This window comes from Somniosus microcephalus, chromosome 1 (genome assembly GCF_052327205.1).
Source record: "Somniosus microcephalus isolate GS21.2 chromosome 1, FLI_Smic_1.0, whole genome shotgun sequence".
NCBI classification, from domain to species: Eukaryota; Metazoa; Chordata; class Chondrichthyes; order Squaliformes; family Somniosidae; genus Somniosus; species Somniosus microcephalus.
In genome coordinates this window covers 425,302,043-425,323,636 of record NC_140987.1, presented here as the reverse complement: position 1 = coordinate 425,323,636, position 21,594 = coordinate 425,302,043, and the positions used below count along the sequence as shown (strand labels likewise).

Below are 21,594 nucleotides of genomic sequence, written 5' to 3'. Positions count from 1 at the left end.
CTCCCGTTTCCCGTTCGCCATCCCCTGCCCGGACATGACCAGTGCCACGGTCATTAAATGCCTAAATGACCTCTTCACCCTGTTCGGTTTCCCCAGCTATATCCATAGCGACCGGGGCTCATCGTTTATGAGCGACGAACTCCGTCAGTACCTGCTAACTAGGGGTATTGCCACAAGCAGGACCACTAGTTACAACCCCCGGGGGAACGGACAGGTGGAAAGAGAAAATGTGACAGTTTGGAAGGCCGCCCTGCTAGCCTTAAAGTCTAGAGGCCTCCCAACCTCCCGCTGGCAGGATGTGCTACCCGATGCGCTCCACTCTATTCGGTCACTGCTCTGCACTGCCACTAACGCCACCCCTCATGAGAAAATGTTTGTCTTCCCAAGGAAGTCCACATCGGGGACATCGCTACCGCCATGGCTGACGTCCCCAGGGCCGGTCCTACTGAGAAGACACGTAAGGACCCATAAAACGGACCCCCTGGTCGAGAGGGTCGACCTCCTCCACGCCAACCCCCAGTACGCTTACATTGCGTACCCGGACAGGCGGGAGGACACAGTCTCCATAAGAGACCTTGCACCCTCGGGGGCTGCAGTAACCCACTACCCACGACCACCCCCCCCCCCACGATCCGATATCCAGCCCCAGCAGACGGCAGGCCTGGGTCCCGCGACCCGCTCAACATCTACGAGGACGACACGCCAGCGCCACAGCCTACGCGGGACTTGATGCCGGAAGCTTCACTACCCCTGCCGTCGCCACGCCGATCACAGCGGCAGACAAGACCTCCGGAGAGACTCCAATACACTAACTTTTAATACACTTCACCCCGCCGGACTCAATTTTAAACAAGGGGTGAATGTGGTAAACCACTGTTTGTATACTGTTTGCATTCCATTGTGTACATGCCTGGACATGCCTCGGCTGACTCCTCCCACAAGTCCTAGTATAAAGGTGACTGCTCCCCAGCCCTTTGTATTTCTGGACCGGTCGACCACTCGAGGCAGACCTCCATTCCTTTGTTAATAAAAGCCTTTAGTTACTCTTCTAACTCTCAGTCTTTTATGAGTAATTGATAGCGCATCACCACCTCTTAGCTAGAACTAGAACTAGGGGTCATAGTCTCAGGCTAAGGGGTTGGCCATTTAGGACTGAGATGAGGAGGAATTTCTTCACCCAGAGGGTTGTGAATCTTTGGAATTCTCTACCTCAGAGGGCTGTGGCTGCTCAGTCGTTGAGTATGTTCAAGAGTGAGGGCGATAGATTTTTGCACACTAAGGGAATCAAGGGCTATGGGGATCGGGCAGGAAAGTGTTGAGGTAGAAGATCAGCCATAATTTTATTGAATGGCGGAGTAGGTTCGAGGGACCATATGGCCTACTCCTGCTCCTATTTCTTACATTCTTATGGGCTGGTTGATCTTGGTTGGGATAGTAGTTGAGGCCACTAAGATTGCCCTCCATGCTCCTGGCCTAGGGAGGATTTAATCAATCAATCTGGATTCCTGATTCTGATCTCAGTCCACTGAACCCCACTGGAAAGGGCACGAGTGTGAATGTCAAGTGTGGACAGGACTTGGCTGAGCTGTGATATCCTCCGTTAGTGATCTAGCTTGCTGCCAATTACTGTCTAGTCTTCCACATTGAAGAATAAGCACCTAGGTGAGGTCACAGAGGACCATGGGGCTGTAATCCAGCAAGAATTTGCATCTTCAGGAGCAGAGAGGGGAAAATTGGGGGTGGGAAACAATTGTCTATTAAATTGATGTGTAAACTCAGAACATTTTACTTCCCATCTGTGCAAAACTATGTTCAAAAGAAGATTCTCAACATCCAGTTTCTATTTAAAAAAATTAAACTAATTAAGGATATTAATTCAAAGTTTTTTTGCATTAATTTGACTTTCTACTGTATGTAATTTCCTTCAAAAAATCAAATGGCATGTTTATATAACACGAACAGAACCACTTATACACTGCAGATTGGATTACGGAGCACTAGAATACACACACTCTGCCTTTGTGTATTCATGCTTTCTCCTCTTTCTCTTGTTCTAGCTCATATTTTGAGTGCTCACTGGACAGATTGATTCTCATTCCTCTGTCTTCCCTTCTTGCTGGCTGCCTCTTTCTGTTTCAGTCTGGCTGTCTCTTTCTTTCCCTTTTCTGTCTCATATATCCAGTGTATGCAGCACAGATCGCTTCACATTTGTGTTAAATTTTGCTGGAGTCTTTCTCATGAATAATAATGGTTTCCTAAGTCTGACACCTGCGTGGATTTTTATGAAGCTTTAAAACAGCAGGAGCGGAGTGAAGGAACGAGTAATGAATAACCGTGTCAGATTGGAAAGCTTTCTGTGCAGCTGGGGTAACGTTAGGATTATTTCCCAGCACCATAAACTATAACTTGTAATTTTCTTTTTTTTAATGAAAATCTCTTTATCCTCGCTATAAAATTCTGGAAGAACACAATTGTAAAGACAGGCCATTAGTACAACGCACACTCAATATCATTATGCTTCTTTGCATGAAGGCCTCATAGTAAACCTACTATAAAATGGATGAAGCAATGACTGCTTTGTAAATGGTGAAAGTCCATTATGGCTGAGGACTCCTATTAATCACTTTACTTGCACTAACCAAAATGCCTAACTGTGCTGATGGGCTGGATAAATGAATACATATAAAACCTGTATTCTTTAATTTATTTTAAACTTAGAAATTTACATTAGGTAAGTGAAGAGTGCTTTCCAGGTAATATATGTGCTCCCTTTAAAAAAAAAACCCTGGTCTTTCCTGCGGGTAGTTGAAGGGCTTTTCTGTTGAACTCCGGAAGGGAGACATTTCAGTCAAGGAGCGATGTGTAGCTGAGAACTCTGATGAGGCACCCCTTGTCATCATCAGCAGCTGGTGCCTTTTTAGAAGTAGTTCAGACTTTTGCTGACCAATTTTGTAAATTTCTTTTCTCTATAAGCTGAGCCCACTCAATTTGGAATTTAAAAAAAAAATGATATTGAGTTGAAAAATAACAGTATCTGCCAATCAACGTGCAACTACATTAAATTGGGTGACTGCTTTGAGGAACACCTCTGTTCAGTCCGTAAGGGTGACCCCGAGCTTCCGGTCGCCTGTCACTTTAGTTCACCGCCCCATTCCCACTCTGACCTCACCGTACTCGGGCTCTTGTATTGTTCCATGGAAACCCAGCGTAAACTCGAGGAACAGCACCTCATCTTCCGATTAGGCACTTTACAGCCTTCTGGACTCAATATCGAGTTCAAAAATTTCAGATCATAACCTCTGCCCCCAATACATTTTTACATATTTTTTATCCACACCTTTGTTGTGCCCCTCCCCCCTTTTCTCTCTCCCACATGGCAGCTGTCTCTCATTCTGCCAGCGCATTTCACACCTAATCTAGAGCCGTCTTTTGTCTCCACTAGTCCTCTCACCATTTCGTCTGGTTTTGAATACCTCTTAATGTCTCTTCACTTCTCTTGTTCTCTCATCCCCATTTCCCAGCCCCCAAACTGGTCTTTAAATCTGTTTCATTTCCTGTGTTTTTTCAGTCTTGACGAAGGGTTTCGACCTGAAACGTTGACTCTATTTCTCTCTCCATGGATGTTGCCTGGCCTGCTGAGTTTTTCCAGCATTTTCTGTTGTTATTTTCAATCTTCAATGCTGGCTTGCGGATTTATTTCTACGATGGCCCACCTTGATTAAGTATGACTTTTATAATAAAAGTGTATGGCCCCAGAGTTTGCTGAAAAATTTTCACCAACCATTTCTTGAAAAGAAAACTTTTTTTTAAATGATCTGAAGCTTGCAAGGGCATGCGTGTGTTAAAGTGAAAGTCCTGTCATTTCCAGTTATCTTCAGCTTTCAAGCCATTATGTAAAATGGTAAATGATTACATCACTCCTGAGCTGTTGGGTGTGACCAGTTTATTTCTTGTTTAAGTAAGATGAATACTGTGTAAGCTGACCACACGCTGCCTTCTAAATGACCACAGAATTTTCTGGAATTCTCTTCTCCCGCTTAGGCAGTCCCTCGGAACCGAGGATGACTTGCTTCCACATTAAAAATGAGTTCTCGGGTGTCTGATGAGTCCAATGCGAGACCTACAGTCTCTGTCATAGGTGGGGCAGATGGTGGTTGAAGGGGCGGGTGGGTGGGGTGCTTGGGTTGATGTGCGCTCCTTGCGCTGCCTGCGCTTGGCTTCCGCTTGCTTCTGGCAAAGAGACTCGAGGTGTTCGGCGCCTTCCTGGATACTTCTCCTCCACTTTGTGCGGTCTTGGGCTAGGGATTCCCAGGCATCGGTGGGGATGTTGCACTTTTTCAAGGAGGCTGTGAGGGTGTCCTTGAAGCGTTTCCTCTGCCCACCTGGGGCTCTCTTGCCGTGCCGGAGCTCCGAGTAGAGCGCTTGTTTTGGGAGTCTCGTATCGGGCATGCGGACGATGTGACCCGCCTATCAGAGCTGATTGAGCATGGTCAAAGCTTTGATGCTGGGGATGTTGGCCTGAGCGAGAACACTGACATTGGTGCACTTATCCTGCCAATGGATTTGCAGAATCTTGCGGAGGCAGCGTTGGTGGTACCTCTCCATGCTTTGAGGTGCCTGCTGTACATGGTCCATGTCTCTGAGGTATACAGCAGGGCGGGTATCACTGCTGCTCTGTAGACCGTGAGCTTGGTGCTGGGTTTGAGGTCCTGGTCTTCAAACACTCTTCCTCAGGTGACCGAAGGCTGCACTGGCACACTGAAGGCGGTGTTGGACTTCGTCATCGATGTCTGCCCTTGTTGACAGTAGGCCCCCGAGGTATAGATAGTGGACCACGTTGTCCAAGGCCTTGTCGTGGATTTTGATAATCGGGGGGCAGTACTGTGTGGCAGGGGCAGGTTGGTAGAGGACCTTTGTCTTACGGATGTTTAGTGTAAGGCCCATGCTCTCGTATGCTTCGGTGAAGGTGTTGACGATGGTTTGGAGTTCGACCTCCGAGTGAGCGCAGATGCAAGCGTCGTCTGCATACTGTAATTCGACAACAGAGGATGGGACGACCTTGGAAATGGACTGGAGGTGACGGAGGTTGAACAGTTTCTGTTTGTTCTGCAAATTAGCTCTACTCCAGCGGGGAGCTTACTGACGGTAAGATGGAGCATTGCAGCCAGAAAGATCGAGAAGAGCGTTGGTGCGATGACACAGCCTTGTTTGACCCCGGTCCATACGTGAATTGGGTCTGTGGTGGAACCACTGTTCAGGATCACGGCTTGTATCTTGTCGTGAAGCAGGCGGAGGAAGGTGACAAACTTTTGAGGGCAGCCGAATTTGAGGAGGACACTCCATAATCCCTCACAGTTGACAGTGTCAAAGGCCTTTGTGGGATCAAAGATGGCCATGTTCAGCGGTTGGTGCTGTTCCCTGCATTTCTCTTGTATTGACGTGCGGTGAAGATCATGTCCATTGTGCCCCTTAGTGGGCGGAATCCGCATTGCGACTCTGGGAGGAGCTCTTCGGCCACTGGGAGAAGGTGATTGAGGAGGATTCTTGTGATGACTTTCCCTGTGGCAGACAGCAGGGAGACTCCTCTGTAATTACCGCAATCGGACTTGTCACTTTTCTTGATGGTCACAATTACGGCGCCTGAGATCCCCTGGCATGCTCTCCTCCTTCCAGATAAGAGAAATGAGTTCATGAATTCGTGCCAGTAGTGCTTCTCCACCATGATTTAGTGCCTCGGCAGGGATTCCATCTGCTCCTGAGGATTTGAATACACCCCTTGCTGTGTACAAGATGCTGTGGCTTGTCTATTTAAAGCTGTAATGGTCCACAGTTTTCACAAAATGACTCGCCCTCCGACCAAACTACTCAGAGATTAGGGCCAAGGAGGCTGTTCGGTTGAATATTTCTAGCGCCATCTGTTGGGACAATGAAGCTTTTGCAGTGGTAAATTGGTCTCTATAACACTTGGCTTGTTTACTCCGCTTGGTGCTGACCCCTGCCTTTTGGCCCTGAGTAATGTCTCTGATTGACAAGATCTCCGGAGCAAAGATCAGAGGTTAGCGGCAGAAATACACACATGCACTGTTTCCAAAGCTGAATTCCAGTGGGCAATATCTCTGTGACAAATGGTGCAGCAAATATCATTTTGTATCGTGCCTACCTTATTGCCTCAGTGGGGAAGGTAGCGGGGCATTGGTGGGGGGGGGGGGGTGTCCGGGGGGGGAATTATGCAACAACTGTAGGGTCTGGCAGCTTAAAAGCAAAAACTGTTCTCTGGGTTTTTTTTTATACCCCCTACACAATTTAGGTTGCCTTTCATGGCTTTGAATGATTTACAGTATAAGGAATGTAAGATTTATTGGCGGGAAACCTCTGCAGTCACTGAGGCCGTAATTTTACTAACCTCGGCGGGTCCGTGGCAGGCGACGTCGGTGGCGGGTCCCGACCCCGCTCCTGTCTCCATCCCAGCCTCTGAAATTAATTTCCCCTGATTGGGCTTGTTAAGCCCGTCCAGCGTGTTTCCTGGCCAATTAGAGGAAGTGGGTCTGGTGACATCATTTGATGACGTGTCGTCAGCCAGTTTCCTTTAAAGGGACCATGGCCAACTTTATTTTGACATTTGTACTGTCAGTGTTCTGCAGCACTGAGGTCCTGCAAACACTGCCAATGACTACACAAAGGCACAGGGCTGCACCCAGGCTCTCCCATGACTCCCTCCATAAGCATTATGCTTATGGAGGGAGTCACAGCGCACAGAGAGGTCCTCTTCCCTTCCCATGGGCGGAAGAGACCTCTTCAGGGATCAACACAGCCTGGTTGCACATTGCAGAGGAGGGCACAAGCAGGGATGTGCTCAGGAGGACCTGGGTGCAGTGTCGCAAATGTTTTAATGATCTCAGTAGATCACGAAATGTTAGTACAAAGCCACACTGAACCTCATCCTGCTGTGCCTCTCATCACATCCCCATCACTCTGCCTTCCCTACCCTACTCCTGCACATTGTTACTCACACCAACTTACCTAGCACCTCCACCCCTCATTCTCTTTCTACATTATCACATCCCCATCTCACTAGCCACCCCTCACACACACCCTCATCCTAGTGCAATCGTACCAACCAACAACACACTTGGGTGTTTTATGCAACGTTCATGTAAAGTTTCAGTGAATGTTGTGTCAAACATTGAAACCTTTATTTTCAACACTTTGCATTCTTGGACAGATTTGTGTGCACGTTTGGAAGTTGCAGTGAATGGTGAGACATAACGCCCCCCCCCCCCGCCCCAAATGGTGATGAGTGTGAAAGGAATGGCTTGGGCATTGTAGGGATGCTTTATGCTGTTGGTGTGGGGTGGTGCCAACCTGGCGCATCATGTGGCAGCCAGGGTGTACAGCGTCAAGTGAAGTAAATCTGGTGCTGCAGGTGTGCCTGGTACTGCTGGTGTTGGGGCTGATCATGGTGGGATTCTGAGGAGCAAAGTGAGACAGTATGCAGGGCACCCATGCTGATGGAATAGGTGGCAGGTGAAGTAGAGATGACCGAAGCGATCTGTCAATGGTGAGAGAGGTAATGAGGTCAGACTGGATGGAGACTTGTGTAAAGACTTGCAGCATGGTGAATCTGTTGTGGAAATGCAGTGACTAAGAGCTTGTGGCTGAGGGAAGATATCTCTGTAACGTGGGAGCTTTTACTGTACATTTGAAGCTGTCAACTCAACAGTTGATTCAATGGCCACTGAACTCCCGCCTCAGCTTGATAGACGTGGGCCACGACCAGCGTGGATCCCGTGGGCGAGCTGTCAAATAGAGAAGGTGAGCTAAAATTCATGCTTAAGTGACTCTAAACTAGCCCCTAATTACCTGAATTGGGTCCCCTGCTGTGAACCCGCCGCTGCGTGTCGGGTCTGCTCAGTGCTGACAGACCCGACATCGGGGAAAGGCGCATGGCAGTAGGGGGGAAAAAACTGATCGCGCCCACTAACCCCCCGGAAAACCAGCCTTGACTGTTTTGTTTTCTCCTGGATTCTCCTGCACCAAGATTAACTGTTGCATCGCTGAAGCTTTGTCTTGTTCTCATAGCAGATGGTGGTGGGATGCAAGGTTTCTAATCTTGATCATGCTGTTGTGGAGAGGAGGCAAGTAGAAGCCAAGTATCTGGCTATAGGGTGACAGTAAATCAGGGCACCCTAACTCATGTGTCCAAGGATCAGACAGCAAAGTTTGGAAGGACCAAGCTGCCTGGTTGCTTTCTTGGCCATCATTAATGCAGGGCTTGCAGAAACCAGAGAACCTAAAGGAAAAAGACCTGGTGAGTTTGGCACACCAATCCTGCTCTTTTTAAGTTATGTGGAGAACTGCAATTCTTTATTCTTTTTTCTCTGTCTGTTAGTCCATCCTTTCCTGAAGGAATTGATTCACTCACTGGAGAATGATTCCAGAGGCAGTTGGCTTTTATTCATGTGTAAAGATTGACCGTGCATTCTCAGACTATCTGACTGAAGGACCTCACAGCACCAGCCCATTCCTGCCCTTGTGGTATCCACAAACACACACTACCAGTAGTGGTTGCTGTATAATGGTCAGGAGTGAGAACATTGGCTAATTTTCCCTCAACTAACCCAGGGGCACTACCGCCAAGTGTAGCTGGGATCTGGGGTTCGAGCCTGGGCTCTTCCTGTATTCTGTGGCTCTTATGACTTCACTTCCAAACTTTGGTGTAGCTTCTGATTAAATCAACCTTTTAGAAGAATCCGACCTGATTTTCAAATCCACCATCTTTTCAAGTGGCACAATGGCAGAAACGTGTAGTTCCTTATGACTAATACATCCAGTGATGTCAACATCACAAAAAGTTGCAACTCTCTCTGGACTTCTCAATACGCGGATCTCCTGTGCGAGTGGTTTACATTTTATTGCAAATGTAAGCTGTTGCCTTGGTAACGCAGTTGCTGCTGAATGAGGCTTGATTTCTATTTCAGACTCCCCATAGTACAGATTTCAGGAAATCATTACGAAGGCAGCTCCTTCTAAGGTGCTTCCATTTGTAGCCATGCAGGAAGAAGAATTGGGTCGAGGCGTCACGGGGGATTGGGGGTGGCGGAGGAGGTTCTTCTGCCTGTGTCGAGCTGCTAGGTATCCTACATCTCCATAGTTCCTCTAGCTCTCCCCTGTGCTGTCTCCAAGGCCCACAGGATACAAGGTATATCAAATAATGGGCTATTCATGCTAAGTAGATTTTAATCAATAAGTAAATAAAATAAAACAGGTTTGGGATGGGAAAGAAACAGATACCGTATCCATCTTGCTGTGTGTGTAATGAGCTTACTGACTGAGTGAAAAATCAGCACGTTTCCCAGTATCTAGAGACTGCATTAAATACTCTTTTTGCGTGTGGCTCTTCAATACCTTTGTATTTTTTTGCCTTTCAATTAGGGCATTCCTGAGCAATGGGCAAGACTTCTACAGACATCCAACATCACTAAACTGGAGCAAAAGAAAAACCCTCAGGCTGTTCTGGATGTCCTGAAATTCTACGATTCCAAAGAGACTGTCAATAATCAGAAATATATGAGTTTCACCTCTGGAGGTAAGGACCTGTAATCTCTCTTCGCAGTATCATTGTGCAAGTGTACCAAAAGCCCCCAGCATAACCTCTAACATGCTCGGCTGGGATTTTGATTGTACAGCTTGCACATGTCTGTCGAACTTTAAGATTGAAATCCAGCCTTAAAATTCACTGTCACATGTTGTTTATATGTAATTATGTACTGAAGTGTTTATTTAAAATGACACAGTTTTCCATTGTTGCGCACTGAATACAGTTTTTCTGTTGTGCCGCCAGTGTGCTAAATTTAGTTGTAGTGTAAAGGCAGTGTGGTGCAGGTGAAAGAGTGTCCACTTCAAACCGAACACTGTGTAATATTCTGCAAAATTGTACTACAATATTACGACTTTTCTCTAGCAGATGTAGCAAATTAATGTTAAATAAACTCATATGGGCATGTCTTATTATTTTCACTGTTATTTAGAAAAGATATATATTAGTCAATCTCCCCTGGTGTTTTGCACGGGGACTCGAGACCAAGGGCACCTTTTAACTCGAGCAGGGTTAGAAAGTGGGGTGCTAATTGGACCAAGGCAGGGGAGGGGAGGCTGATGGGAAGGAGAAGTGGAGAGGGTGAGGAAGGAGGAGGGTGACTGTAGATGGGGTGAGGGGGGAGAGGAGAGAGGAAAATTAGGGTTCAGAGAAGGAGAGAGCAGGGTGAGAATGGGAGGAGGACTGTGGACGGGATAAGGGGGAGAAAGGGAGGGGACAGGGAGTGAGGGAAGAGATGGGAACAGGGAGTATGGAGGAGGTGAGGAGAATGGGAGAAGAGGGTGGGGGGGGGGACCGGAGAAGAGAGGAGGAATGGGGAGAGAAGGAAAGGGAAGGAGGGCAGAGGGCAATGGAGAAAATGAGGGAGAGGGGGATGAGGGTGAGGAACTTGAGAGGGCAGTGGAAGGGGGAGAGAGGAGGAAAGGGCAAGAACAGATGGGAAGGGGCGAGGGAGAAAAGTGGGTAGGGAGGGGATGGCGAGGAGGGGAGGGGAAGAGAGAAGGCAGCTGGGGTGGGGGAGAGAGGTGGGGTTTAGTGCTGTTTTTTCAGTCAGCAAAGATGTGAAGAAGCTTGAAGGTTTTCACTCTTCATGGGTTGGTTCTCGATGGGGGGGCGGGGTTCTTTCAGTATGTGGATGCATGTTGGCTTATTCTTTAGGCTGGAGTACAATTTTTATCTTAACGATCACAGTTCATCCAAACTCTATATGCGGGTTGCGATGGAGAGTATTTTCGCTAAAAGACAGTTTCTCCAAGTCCAAGTGACAATTCCATTAGCAGGAGAGGAGTTTGCAGTGCTGTCATGTTGCTGATCGAGTTTAACCGCAGCCGGTCACACGAACCATTTGAGCTGTTCTCACGAAAGGTTATGCTCACAGGTGCGCTATCTTTTGGATTGTTGCAACCACACACTGTTTTTAACACGTCATCGAGGTAAATGTTTCATTTAAAAATGTGGAGCTCCCGTTACACTATGGGCACACTTAGTGCAGTAGAGGTGGTGCATTGTAGTGAATTAATAGTAAAGATAAAGTCTGGTTGAATGGTAGCTTTTCTTAGTGAAGTTTTGTCCTTGTCACGCTAGGGATATGAGTGCTAGTGAAATGAAAGATACTTTCAACTTAGACACCTGGGGGAGGATTTCCTCTGCACACTAGGTGTAACAAAATCATAACATGTAAGAACCATTTACAATTTTGCTTTACCTTGATGTGCCTTCAATAACTCAAAGACAAGGAGTTTAAAGGATTCAACTAAAGGCTTTTAATCACTAAGAACATTGCAGCATTGCAGGTCTTCCCACATCGGGTTCGTCTGGTAGGAATGACTCATACAGCTCTTGAGACCTTTATATGGCAAAAGACAGGGGCGTAGCCAATACACACAATAGGAACAAAAGGGGGCGGTTCACACAATACAAGCAGGTAAAACACATGGGCTGATGAAGGCATATATTTCATCACATACCTAACACACAGAGAAAATCCCCTCCTCACCCGTTATTAATATCCTGCATTCCTGAGTCATGCTTAGATACAGAGTAGACACTGCCCAACAATATGACTTCCGCTAACATCAAAAGACTTTTCAACACCTTACCCTAGACCAGTGTAACACCTCCATTTTGCACACGTACCACCCTTGTCCCTCTAACAGAGAGTAATTTTCAAGGGCAGTTTAGTTCTCTGAACCTATACTCGCTATAAACTGTGCAAAGACTATCTAAACACACTTCACTCAGGGCCTTTGCATGTGGCAGTGGGGAGACTTTAATCCCTAGGCGGATCTGAATTCAGGCGTGCAAACTCACTGTACCACTGCCTCTATTTACTTATAACTTTAGGACTGAAATTCCAGTATTTGTTAATTTTAGTGAAGTAGAGATGAGTGTGAAGCGATATTCCACGAATTCATACTTGCAATTACTTTTTTGCTAAAGTTAGTGTAGACAGAAATTTCAGCCGCTATGTTATTCTGTAATTGTTATTGTTTTTTTTTTCTCTATCCTTTTGCTGCGATGGTGAGATATACATTCTGCTCCCAGGCTTCCCTCTGTGCCACTCTTGTACCAACCAGTAAGAGGTATTTAAGAGTGCTACAATAACTTCACTTCTTCTGCTTGTTTCTCCCCTACTCCCTCCCTTTGAGGTTCCACTTTGCAGAAGGAAAATGAGGGATCCAGAAAAGTAGGGCAATAGCACCTTCATCCCCTTACTTAGTAGCATCACGTGTTGGTGCTCCAAAATGCTACACTGCCATGCCACTTGACAAGAAGAGTTTGTATTTGTGAAGGGCCTGCAACTTACTTTTGCAGTGCTTCGGATCGGAGACTGCGGGGGTCATTTTGACTTTGGCTAGTAACGGGAGTTCTTGGATCAGCCGCCCATTACACATCTCTCCAGATGTTCGCTTCCATTGACTTCAGGGGAGCCGGGAAAGATGTGTAACGGGCAGCTGATTCGATATCGCACAAAGTCACAATGACCCCCCTCTGTTTCCAGGTGGCATCTGACTCCATCACGGTGCATTTGTACCTGCTGTGCAGGCATCATTAGTTCGTCAACTTGCAGACAGCCTCCTTGTTGCGCCTACGTGCTTTCGTTTTACCGTAGCTGAGCTGCAAAGTGGTCCGCATGCCAATGTGACATGACAGGAGGAATGGATTAAATTAAGAAATTGCGCAGTGCATTTCACTGGGATTTTCTGCGCTGAGTATAAATATTATATATGGGGCAATGACTACTAGGTGCAGTGCATGGAGTAATAACTGGTGCCAATCACATTCAGGATAATGGATAGTTATGGCTGGAAGTAAATTGCATGCAGTAATGAAATTGCGTTCCATCACAAACAAGGAGTAGAAATTGTTCAGACTCTTATTAATTCTTATGTGTGCAATTTTAAGTCGTTTTAATACATTGAAATCGCACATATAAGAATTTAGCACATTGACCAAAAATGGCACCTTGATAAATTTCAACCCCAAAGAGCCAAACTTGGCCACCATCAGATTTAATTACAACCTGCAATTTCACTGTATGTGTTCGTAATTTTACATGAGAAAGGTTTATGTTTGAACTTTTGTTGCAGTATCGGTGTGTTGGGGGAGGTACGGTCTAGGTGAAAGTGTAATAAAGGTAATAGCTCAGAGGTTGGATCGGTTGCATTGTATGATACGGGTGGTGTTTGGAATTTTTTAAAGTGCTAGATTACCAAGGAATGAACTGGTTGTATATATTGAAGTGTTTCTAGTGTCAGGCATCAGCAATAATTTATTTTCAAATAACTAAAAGGCATTGCCCTCATAGAAAAGTGATGGGTAAGTCTTTTAAAAGAGGCAAAAGAGACATGTTGCATTTTCACCATGATGATGCCACTTATGAGGGACGTTTTGGCAGTTTTGATGTGATTTGCATTATTTGTGTCACTTGTGTGCAAAGAAAAAATGTTGCTAAACACATCTTGATGAAGGTGGTATCACTTTAAGATGATATTGCAGTGGATTGTAATTATTCTATTTAAACTGATAGATTTATCGTAAAATACAAATTCTACTGGTAGCTCTATGGCAAAAATCAAATTCCCTGTTCCTTCCCCATGCTCCCAATCCCTCAAACAGTATCCCTTTCAGTCATTTTATATGTCTTTATTGAAATAAGTAACCAATAAAATATTGATATAAAGTATATATACTTCATATGAGACTTTCTGTAATTTCTCATTCCAATCACGTTTCGTTTAAAAGCTGTTTGAATTTTATTACAGCAGTCTATTCTCTGATGGTCCCCCTTCTAAAGCAGTACAAGTGCACAGAGATAACTGGTTGGTTGCCTGATTTTTGAATCTATGACATTGACTTGAAATTGCCGAGTAGATAGTTGGGAGGCAGGATACGATAGTGCAAAAAAAGGCAGAAGGGAATCCCTAGGGATGAGCGCCAAATTGATCCAGACTGGTCCAAACATGACCTCGGAAAAGATAATTTGGAGAAAAGAATTAAAAGTTTGACTAAATTTGAATTCATTCAGATAGTTAAAAAAAAAAACGCCTGCTCATGTCCGTAGAGAGACAAAAGAGCTCTGTGCCTATGTGGGATCGGTTTTTGCACCCTGCCAGAAAGTTCTATGCGCAGATAATCTGTAACGGGTCTGCACAGTCTATATATGATTTGCATCCCGCTAACATTTTGTTCATGGCATGCCGAATCTATAAAGGTCACTGTGCACGCAACATGTTGCTAAACTTTGCGGTGCCGGGAGGGACGCTTCTGATGTTCGCTTCCATTGACTTCAGGTAGGGGGGAGGTTGCATGTGTTTTGGTTGAGAACCATGAGCATAGAATTCCCTTGCAGTTTTGGGGAAGGGCCATATCCATCGGATTCCCTTGCAGTCTTTGGTGGGGCGGGGAGCTGCATGGATCAGACGGTTGGATTCCATTGCGACCTTTTGGAGGGACTGCAGGTTCCTGGGCAGCCACTGATCTTAGCGCTGCTGTGTTTCTGTACCTCCTAGTACTGCTGATGCTTCCGTGCCCACGTGCTGTCCTAGTTTAAATGTGGGGTTCAGATTTCAATGACGTGAATGCCAAGTTCAGATGTATCTGAATAATCATCCCTAGGAGTCCCTGGAATAAAGTTAAGCTTTGAGATTTCAATTTATGGCACAGTTTGAACAAATTCTCAATTTTTGGGGGGCTGAACCAGCTAAAGTTCAAATTTGGAACCTCCAATATGCAATGGAAGCCAAACTCTGAATGTTTGTCACTACCCAGTAGTCTTATTTAATGCACTTAGCTTCCCTTGCAGGAAACTTAAAGGGTGCAATTAATTCTAGATTTGCATTGGCAAGTAAGCAACTTTACTTGTTTTTAGTTGAAAGTTAAACAATTACCTTTCATATGGAAGTTTTCTGGGGGGTGGGTGGGTGGGGAGCTTCATATTTCTGGTGGGAGTATTGGGTGCTTTTTAGCAGTGCTGCACCCACTCGATCCTTCATTTGACTAGTGGAAATGAATGACGATGGTTAATGTGGCAGTAGTGTCCTATCTGTATGATTCCTGCTGAGATTCCCGCTCATCAAGCCCTTATTGGTCGGTCCGTCCCAATCTCTCGTTAGTTGCTCCTCTCACCGGACTATGTACTCTGCTGGTAGTAACCTGATGAATGTCTGTAATGCAACTGAAAATGATTGACATCAAGTTTAAATTTAAGGGTGAATTTTCCGAGTATGTGCAGCTCGCAAGGGACCTTGCCCGATGCTAGTACATGTTGGAAAATTGCAGGTGGCATCCAGTAATGTTTCGTTCGATGATTTGTGCAGGCAGTGGGAGACTCGGCACCTGCTCAGAATATTACACCCTTGGATTCCATTTTTTAAGCTGTCAAGTTTGCAACTTTTAAAACTGGATCAAATTTTCCATCATGCTGCTCTGTTGGTAAATGCATTCTCCGCTATGATTCTGAGCTGTAAAACAACAGCAGTTTCTATTTTCATAGCGCCTATAATGTAGTAAAACATCCCAATGCACTTCACAGGAGACAAAATTTGACAACGAGCCACATAAGGAGATATTAGAACTTCTTGGTCAAAGAGGTAGGTTTTAAGGAATGTCAAAGGAGAAGAGAGGTGGAGAGATTTAGAAAGGGAATTCCAGAGCTTAGGCCCTAGGCAGCTGAAGGCACGGCCGCCAATGGTTCAGATCAGGAAAGTCCAAGGTTTGATGAATTAATTGATCTCAACTGGGATGATTATGAGGGCGCTATAATTGTCCTCCGCGTCCCTAGACTAGGAGTGGGAAAAAAAAATCGGCCTGGGTTCCAACTATTGATTATTAAGCAGTGACCTGTGCCGGAAGGTGTATGTGTGTGGCTGTCAGGTGAAGGAGTAGGTGGAGCGGGGACACTCCCCACGGTTAAATAGTGTGTTGTCACTTGTCGCCAAGGTTCACACATCAAGAATAGCCACTTGAATGTGGTACTGGAGGGCTGCCAAAACTGGTGGAACTGTAACCCAATACGAGCCAGTTACTTTAGGAAAGGAGAAGCAAAAATTGGAGGCAATAAAAGGGAGACTGTTTATGCACAGACCACACTAAGTCAGGAGTTTCATGGGAAACTGATACACCACCAATAAAACTATTATTTGAAGTATTGCATGCTTTGGAATAATCAAACATCTGACCCTCCCTGGCTTAATTTTTGATTTTTTTTATTATGTTGGGACTCCATTCTTGACCGTAGACCAAAATCTAAACTATAACAACAACTTGTATTTATACAGTGCCTTTAACATAGTAAAACTTCCCAAGGCGCTTCACAGGAGTATTATAAGATTTAAAAAACTATATAGTTTAATGGAGTCAAATGACCCTAAGCATGCACATCCTCCCCACCCCAAAAACATTAGTTTGTTAGTTTACTCCAAGCACACAACAGACACTATTTTCTTTCTGTATGTGATACATGACATGCATAAAAATAGTCTCAATATCACAGGATAGGTAGTGCAGTCATGGTACAGTAGTTGTGTAGATGAAATTGCATCATGAAAAGAGTATCTGACACGAGAGTAAGTTTCCATACGATCTCATTGATGAGAGATTGAGAGGGGGGAGAAAAAGTTAAATTCTGGAGCTGATTACAATGTTATAACTTTTAATACATCAGTGTGTCAAGTTTTTCAAGATTATGAAGGGTAATAACAAAAGTTTCTGTCTGTAAATATTGATTAGACAAAGAGTTCAAATCTCAGGGGATACAAGTTAAAAATGAGTAAACTAGGAGCAAGAAGGGGATTCAGACAGAATTTCTTTATACAAAGAGTTATAGAATTGAGAAATAAGTTACCAAGAAGGCCATTGAAAGAGACGTCTAAATGGGTTCAGAGGCAACTAGATGTGTTCCTTAAGAGAGACAGGATTGAGATCAACTAAAAAGAGATTGACTTGGGCCAAGCTATTATTTCTTGTTCCTAAAAACGCTTATTCTCATGTTTTTCTGAAAATCAAATCTACCTTCAAAGATACTGAATAAAGTATGTATAAAATCTGTTATGTTGTTTGAAAAAAATGTCAATAATACTTCTTATATAAAACTACATATGTTATGTATTTTTAACCTTTGCAGATAAACCAGCTGATGGATACATAGCAGCAAATGCTCTGGTGAGTAGGAAAGCAAGCAAACAGATAGGCTGGTTGACTGACTGATATCTATTCTCTCAAACAACACATGGAAGGTCGGGAACTCTTCAGATTAATCACTCGGTCTATAGAACTTCTTTAATGTTTTGCAGCTTACAGTTTGCAGCAGTTAAGTGTATCTTCAATTCCATGCTCTCTTCCCCCCCCCCAATTTCTGCCCCTTGCTCTCCTGATCGCATTGACTCCTGATTCTTTGGCCACCTGCAGCCCTCTGGTAAACTCACCCAAATGGTCATTTTTCATGTGTGAACTTAGACAATGTGTATTGACAGGCAGTTCGATAATCTGGTAACAAAGGAGATACTGCTAAGAGTGCAGACACCTTTGTAACCAGGGACCCGAAGGGAGCAGTCCCCAGAAATCATATAAGTAGGTGGTGTGGGTAGGCAATCATGGTCGGGGGATGAAAGCCCAGGGCCATAACTTTCCTTGTGGGGCCCGTAGGAGCCCTTCTTCTCGCTGTCTGGCCAGAATGCGTCCGTTAAAATGGCGTGTGGCACATGGCGAGCGAGAATCAGTATGAGTATGTCGCTGAAAGCATATTAACCCTCTGCATTCTCCATTCTTGTCGGGTGCTGGGTGTTAAAATCGGGGCTATTCTTTTTGAACTGCCATTTCTTCAGTAACCAAAATGAAAGGTTAGGAAGCTAAGGAAAATGCAATTTTAATCCTTTCAAGTCAAGTGGAGTACTATAAGTACATGTAGGAGCCTGTTTAGTGCTGGTGTGATGAGCACCATGGGAACAGTTAAAGAGTGCCTTTTAATTATAATCTCAGCTTTTCCAACGAATGTGCCTTTTCATTCTAAACTCCGACGATGCTCGAAGCGCACAGTCCTTTTCTATCCTTCCTTGTTCTCCCTGCCTTTGTCTTTCGATCTTCTGATTTTTCCCCATAAATTTCCTGAACTGGACTTCTGTAAATGAGTTGTGGATTTTGGGCTTTAAGGCTGCGTTAGGCTTTCACGGGTGCATTAGGCGCTGGTTATAGTGCTCCCTAAAATTACTTTTGAATAAATTGTTTCCTTTTTAAGAAAAAATTACTACAATGTTCAAAGAATTTAGTTGACATCTGAACCTGCGTAAACAGCACGCAGAATACAAAAGCAAAATACTGCGGATGCTGGAAATCTGAAATAAAAACAGAGAATGCCGGAACTGCTCAGCAGGTCAGGCAGCATCTGTGGAGAGAGAAACCGAGCTAACGGTTCAGGTCATCGAATGCAGAATACATCTACAGCTGAGCAGCTGTCTTGCAGTTCCAACACTCCCAAGGTGGATACTTTTTTTTTGGAATTGCTTGGCCAGTCTTGAGTTTACAATGAAAAAGATTAGTTGCAGAGGCATCACCCAGTGGATTGCTGAATAGGTCACAAATTAGTGAAACATGTGGGCACATAGAATCACTCTGCCAACGTGTGCCATTCCAATTGATGTTTCTTTAATTGTGAGTTAAGTGACTAGAATCGTGGTTTGACAGTTCGGTTGATTCCTCTTTAGAGCCACGAGGATTTTTCAATCAAAAAACAATGGATGGAGGAGAGTAGCAAAAAAACATGCTTGGTATAAGGATGGTGAAAGCTTGGTCAATGGTCAAACTAGACGGACCCAAGGGTCATAATGCAAATTTACTCATTGCTCACTGTGAGTGCTTTCTTGAGGTCAAATTAACTTTATTCAGAACTCATCTAATGTATAGCCACATTAAACAATACACCCCAGTAGAAAATCAGCTTAGTTACATTTCAGGCTATATACAGGTACATTACTCATTCAAGACCACGTCCCTTGTAATAAATGAATAGAATTAAAGATAATTATCCATCTGAGTAAACATAAGACCATAAAGTCTTTCGGCCCCAAATTTCTGTGAGGTTACCCGAGGAAACCAGTATAATCTAAACGGCAGGGGCAGAAAACCAGCCACTCCCTTCCCCCATCAAACGCACTTTTGCCATTTTCTGCTGCAAGCGGCAACAGCTGCATAATGTGGGCAGGCATACTATAATTACAGGCAAATGACATATTTCCTGTCCCTTGTGCCTGAGCATCACTGGGCACAAGGGACACCGAGCGATTGGTTACATTACATAAACCAGCAGAATCAAAACTAGCCAGATTAAAATTTTTTAAAATAGGATGTCGTCCTCCTCAGGAATGTGGGCCCATTTCTGTTGACAAGGTAGTACAACAAATTCCCTCCTCTCCCCTCCCTCCCCCTCCCGAGCTGTAACTGGCACCGGCCCAAAGTATTTAAATGGCTTTGACCCCAGCAAATGAAACAGGGTCAAGGGGATGGAGGCCATGCAAATTCCAGCCTGCCCAAAATTCACCTCCCTCGGAATTTACAGGCTATTGTTTTAGCTGCCCTTTCAACAACAGCAACTTGTGTTTAATGTAGGAAAATACCCCAAGAGGCTTCACAGGAGCATAATCGGACAAAAAATGACATTGCGTCAAAGAAGGAGATATTAGGAGGGACGACTAAAAGATTTCCTTCTATATTTTGTTTGGATTCTATTTTGGATCACTTTCTCGCTCCTTTTACTGATTTTTTAGCTTCTTGCCTGAAAAATTCTTTAGCTCTGCTTTTGTTTGACTTTCTTTCCTTTTTAGATATTCTAGTTCTTCACCCACTAGCATGTCTCTCTTCACCTTAGTCCTTCGCAGTTGTCCTCTTTGCTTTTCTCCCTCTCTCCTCCTGCTGCACATGCACACATACCTTTATCTCTCCAGTAAATAAATGATTGTGGAAAAAATGTTATACTTTAGCTAGTTTCTTAGAAGAGAATTTACTGAGTGAAAATCTAGCTGACCACAAGAATGCTGTATCCAAGTGAGAGTAATGATGTATTTTGTACTAAAATCAATGGATTTAATATACATTTATTGATGCAGTAGATACTCCATTATTTTAGAGTCTGCTGGTATGTCATTGAAACGACAAATTGTATATTGACAAAGAAAGCAGTTACATGGTATGTGGAGGTGGAAGCGGCTCAATCTTGTGTCCCCCCACTCCCCTTCCAGTACACTCGGCATCAAGTGATTTATTGCCTTTTTTATCAATTTGAGATGATAGTCTGAGTCCTAGCCGGAAGCAGCAAGAACCCTAACAAAGGAGACATTGCGAGCATTAGGCAGCTCGCTGCTTCTTTACCAAATGGCTGAAAACTGGACACACTTGAGGCCTGCCATCTTAGGCGAGTCTGAGCTTTGCGTATTATTCTCCAGTCCTCCGCAAGTCAGTGAGAGTTCTGCTTAAAACGGAAGAAATAAACCACAGCAAATTTGGCCTGTGACTTCTTTTGTTGAGGAAGCTGTCCTGCCAAAAAATCCTATCAAAAAACAGACTGTTATGAAGAATTATTAGTTTGAATATTCTTTGTAGATTTCTGCCTATTTTTGCTGTGTTTTTCCCCCTTAATGAACTTGCTGAATGAGTGATCATCCCTCATTATAGTCGCTCAACCATTGGTGGCCGTGCCTTCAGCTGCCTAGGCCCTAAGCTCTGGAATTCTCTCCCTAAAACTCTCCGCCTCTCTTTCCTCCTTTTAAGATGTTCCTTAAAACCTACCTCTTTGACCAAGCTTTTGGTCATCTGCCCTAATTTCTCCTTATGTGGCTCGGTGTCATTTTTTTGTCTTATAACACTCCTGTGAAGCGCCTTGGGACGTTTTACTATGTTAAAGGTGCTATATAAATACAAATTGTTGTTGTAATGAGAACAACAGGGGACAGGCTTGAAGGGACACTGATCATGACCTCCCAAGGCAGCTGAATTAATAAAGGCAGCGATGTAGTTGTTAACCAGGGAGTGCTTCACCTTCAGCTGTGTTAGTTGAGCTGTCACATCGTTGGATTCTAAGGTGTCAGCATTTGCTGCTGAGAAACCTGGGCAGAAGTTTTTCAGCTATGAAGAGAGACTGGACACGCTGGGGTTGTTTTCCTTCGAGCAGAGAAGGCTGAGGGGGGACCTGATTGAGGTGTACAAATTATATGGCGCATAGATAGAAAGGAACTTTTCCCCTTAGTAGAGGGGTCAATAACCAGGGGACATAGTTTCAAGGTAAGGGGCAGGAGGTTTAGAGGGGATTTGAGGGAAAACTTTTTCACCCAGAGGGTGGTTGGAATCTGGAACTCACTGCCTGAAAGGGTGGTAGAGGCAGGAACCCTCGCAACATTCAAGAAGCATTTGGATGAGCACTTGAAACGCTATAGCGTACAAGGCTACGGACCAAGTGCTGGAAAATGGGATTAGACTAGATAGGGCTTGATGGCCGGCGCGGAAACGATGGG

The 21,594-nt window shown here is 44.6% G+C and overlaps 1 protein-coding gene across 7 annotated transcripts in view; it reads left to right on the top strand.

Moving 5' to 3' along the window:
• LOC147125257 (serine/threonine-protein kinase PAK 3) overlaps positions 1 to 21,594 on the top strand; it is a 249,801-nt gene that overhangs the window by 150,957 nt on the left and 77,250 nt on the right. For 5 of the 7 annotated variants that reach the window (XM_085999946.1, XM_085999961.1, XM_085999955.1 and 2 more), the window contains 4 exons: positions 9,433 to 9,586; positions 12,121 to 12,177; positions 13,861 to 13,917; positions 17,220 to 17,257. In XM_085999946.1, the coding sequence (XP_085856072.1) occupies positions 9,433 to 9,586; positions 12,121 to 12,177; positions 13,861 to 13,917; positions 17,220 to 17,257 (306 nt within the window). The remainder of the gene's footprint in view (positions 1 to 9,432; positions 9,587 to 12,120; positions 12,178 to 13,860; positions 13,918 to 17,219; positions 17,258 to 21,594) is intronic. The other 2 variants (XM_085999972.1, XM_085999975.1) reach the window with 2 other exon arrangements.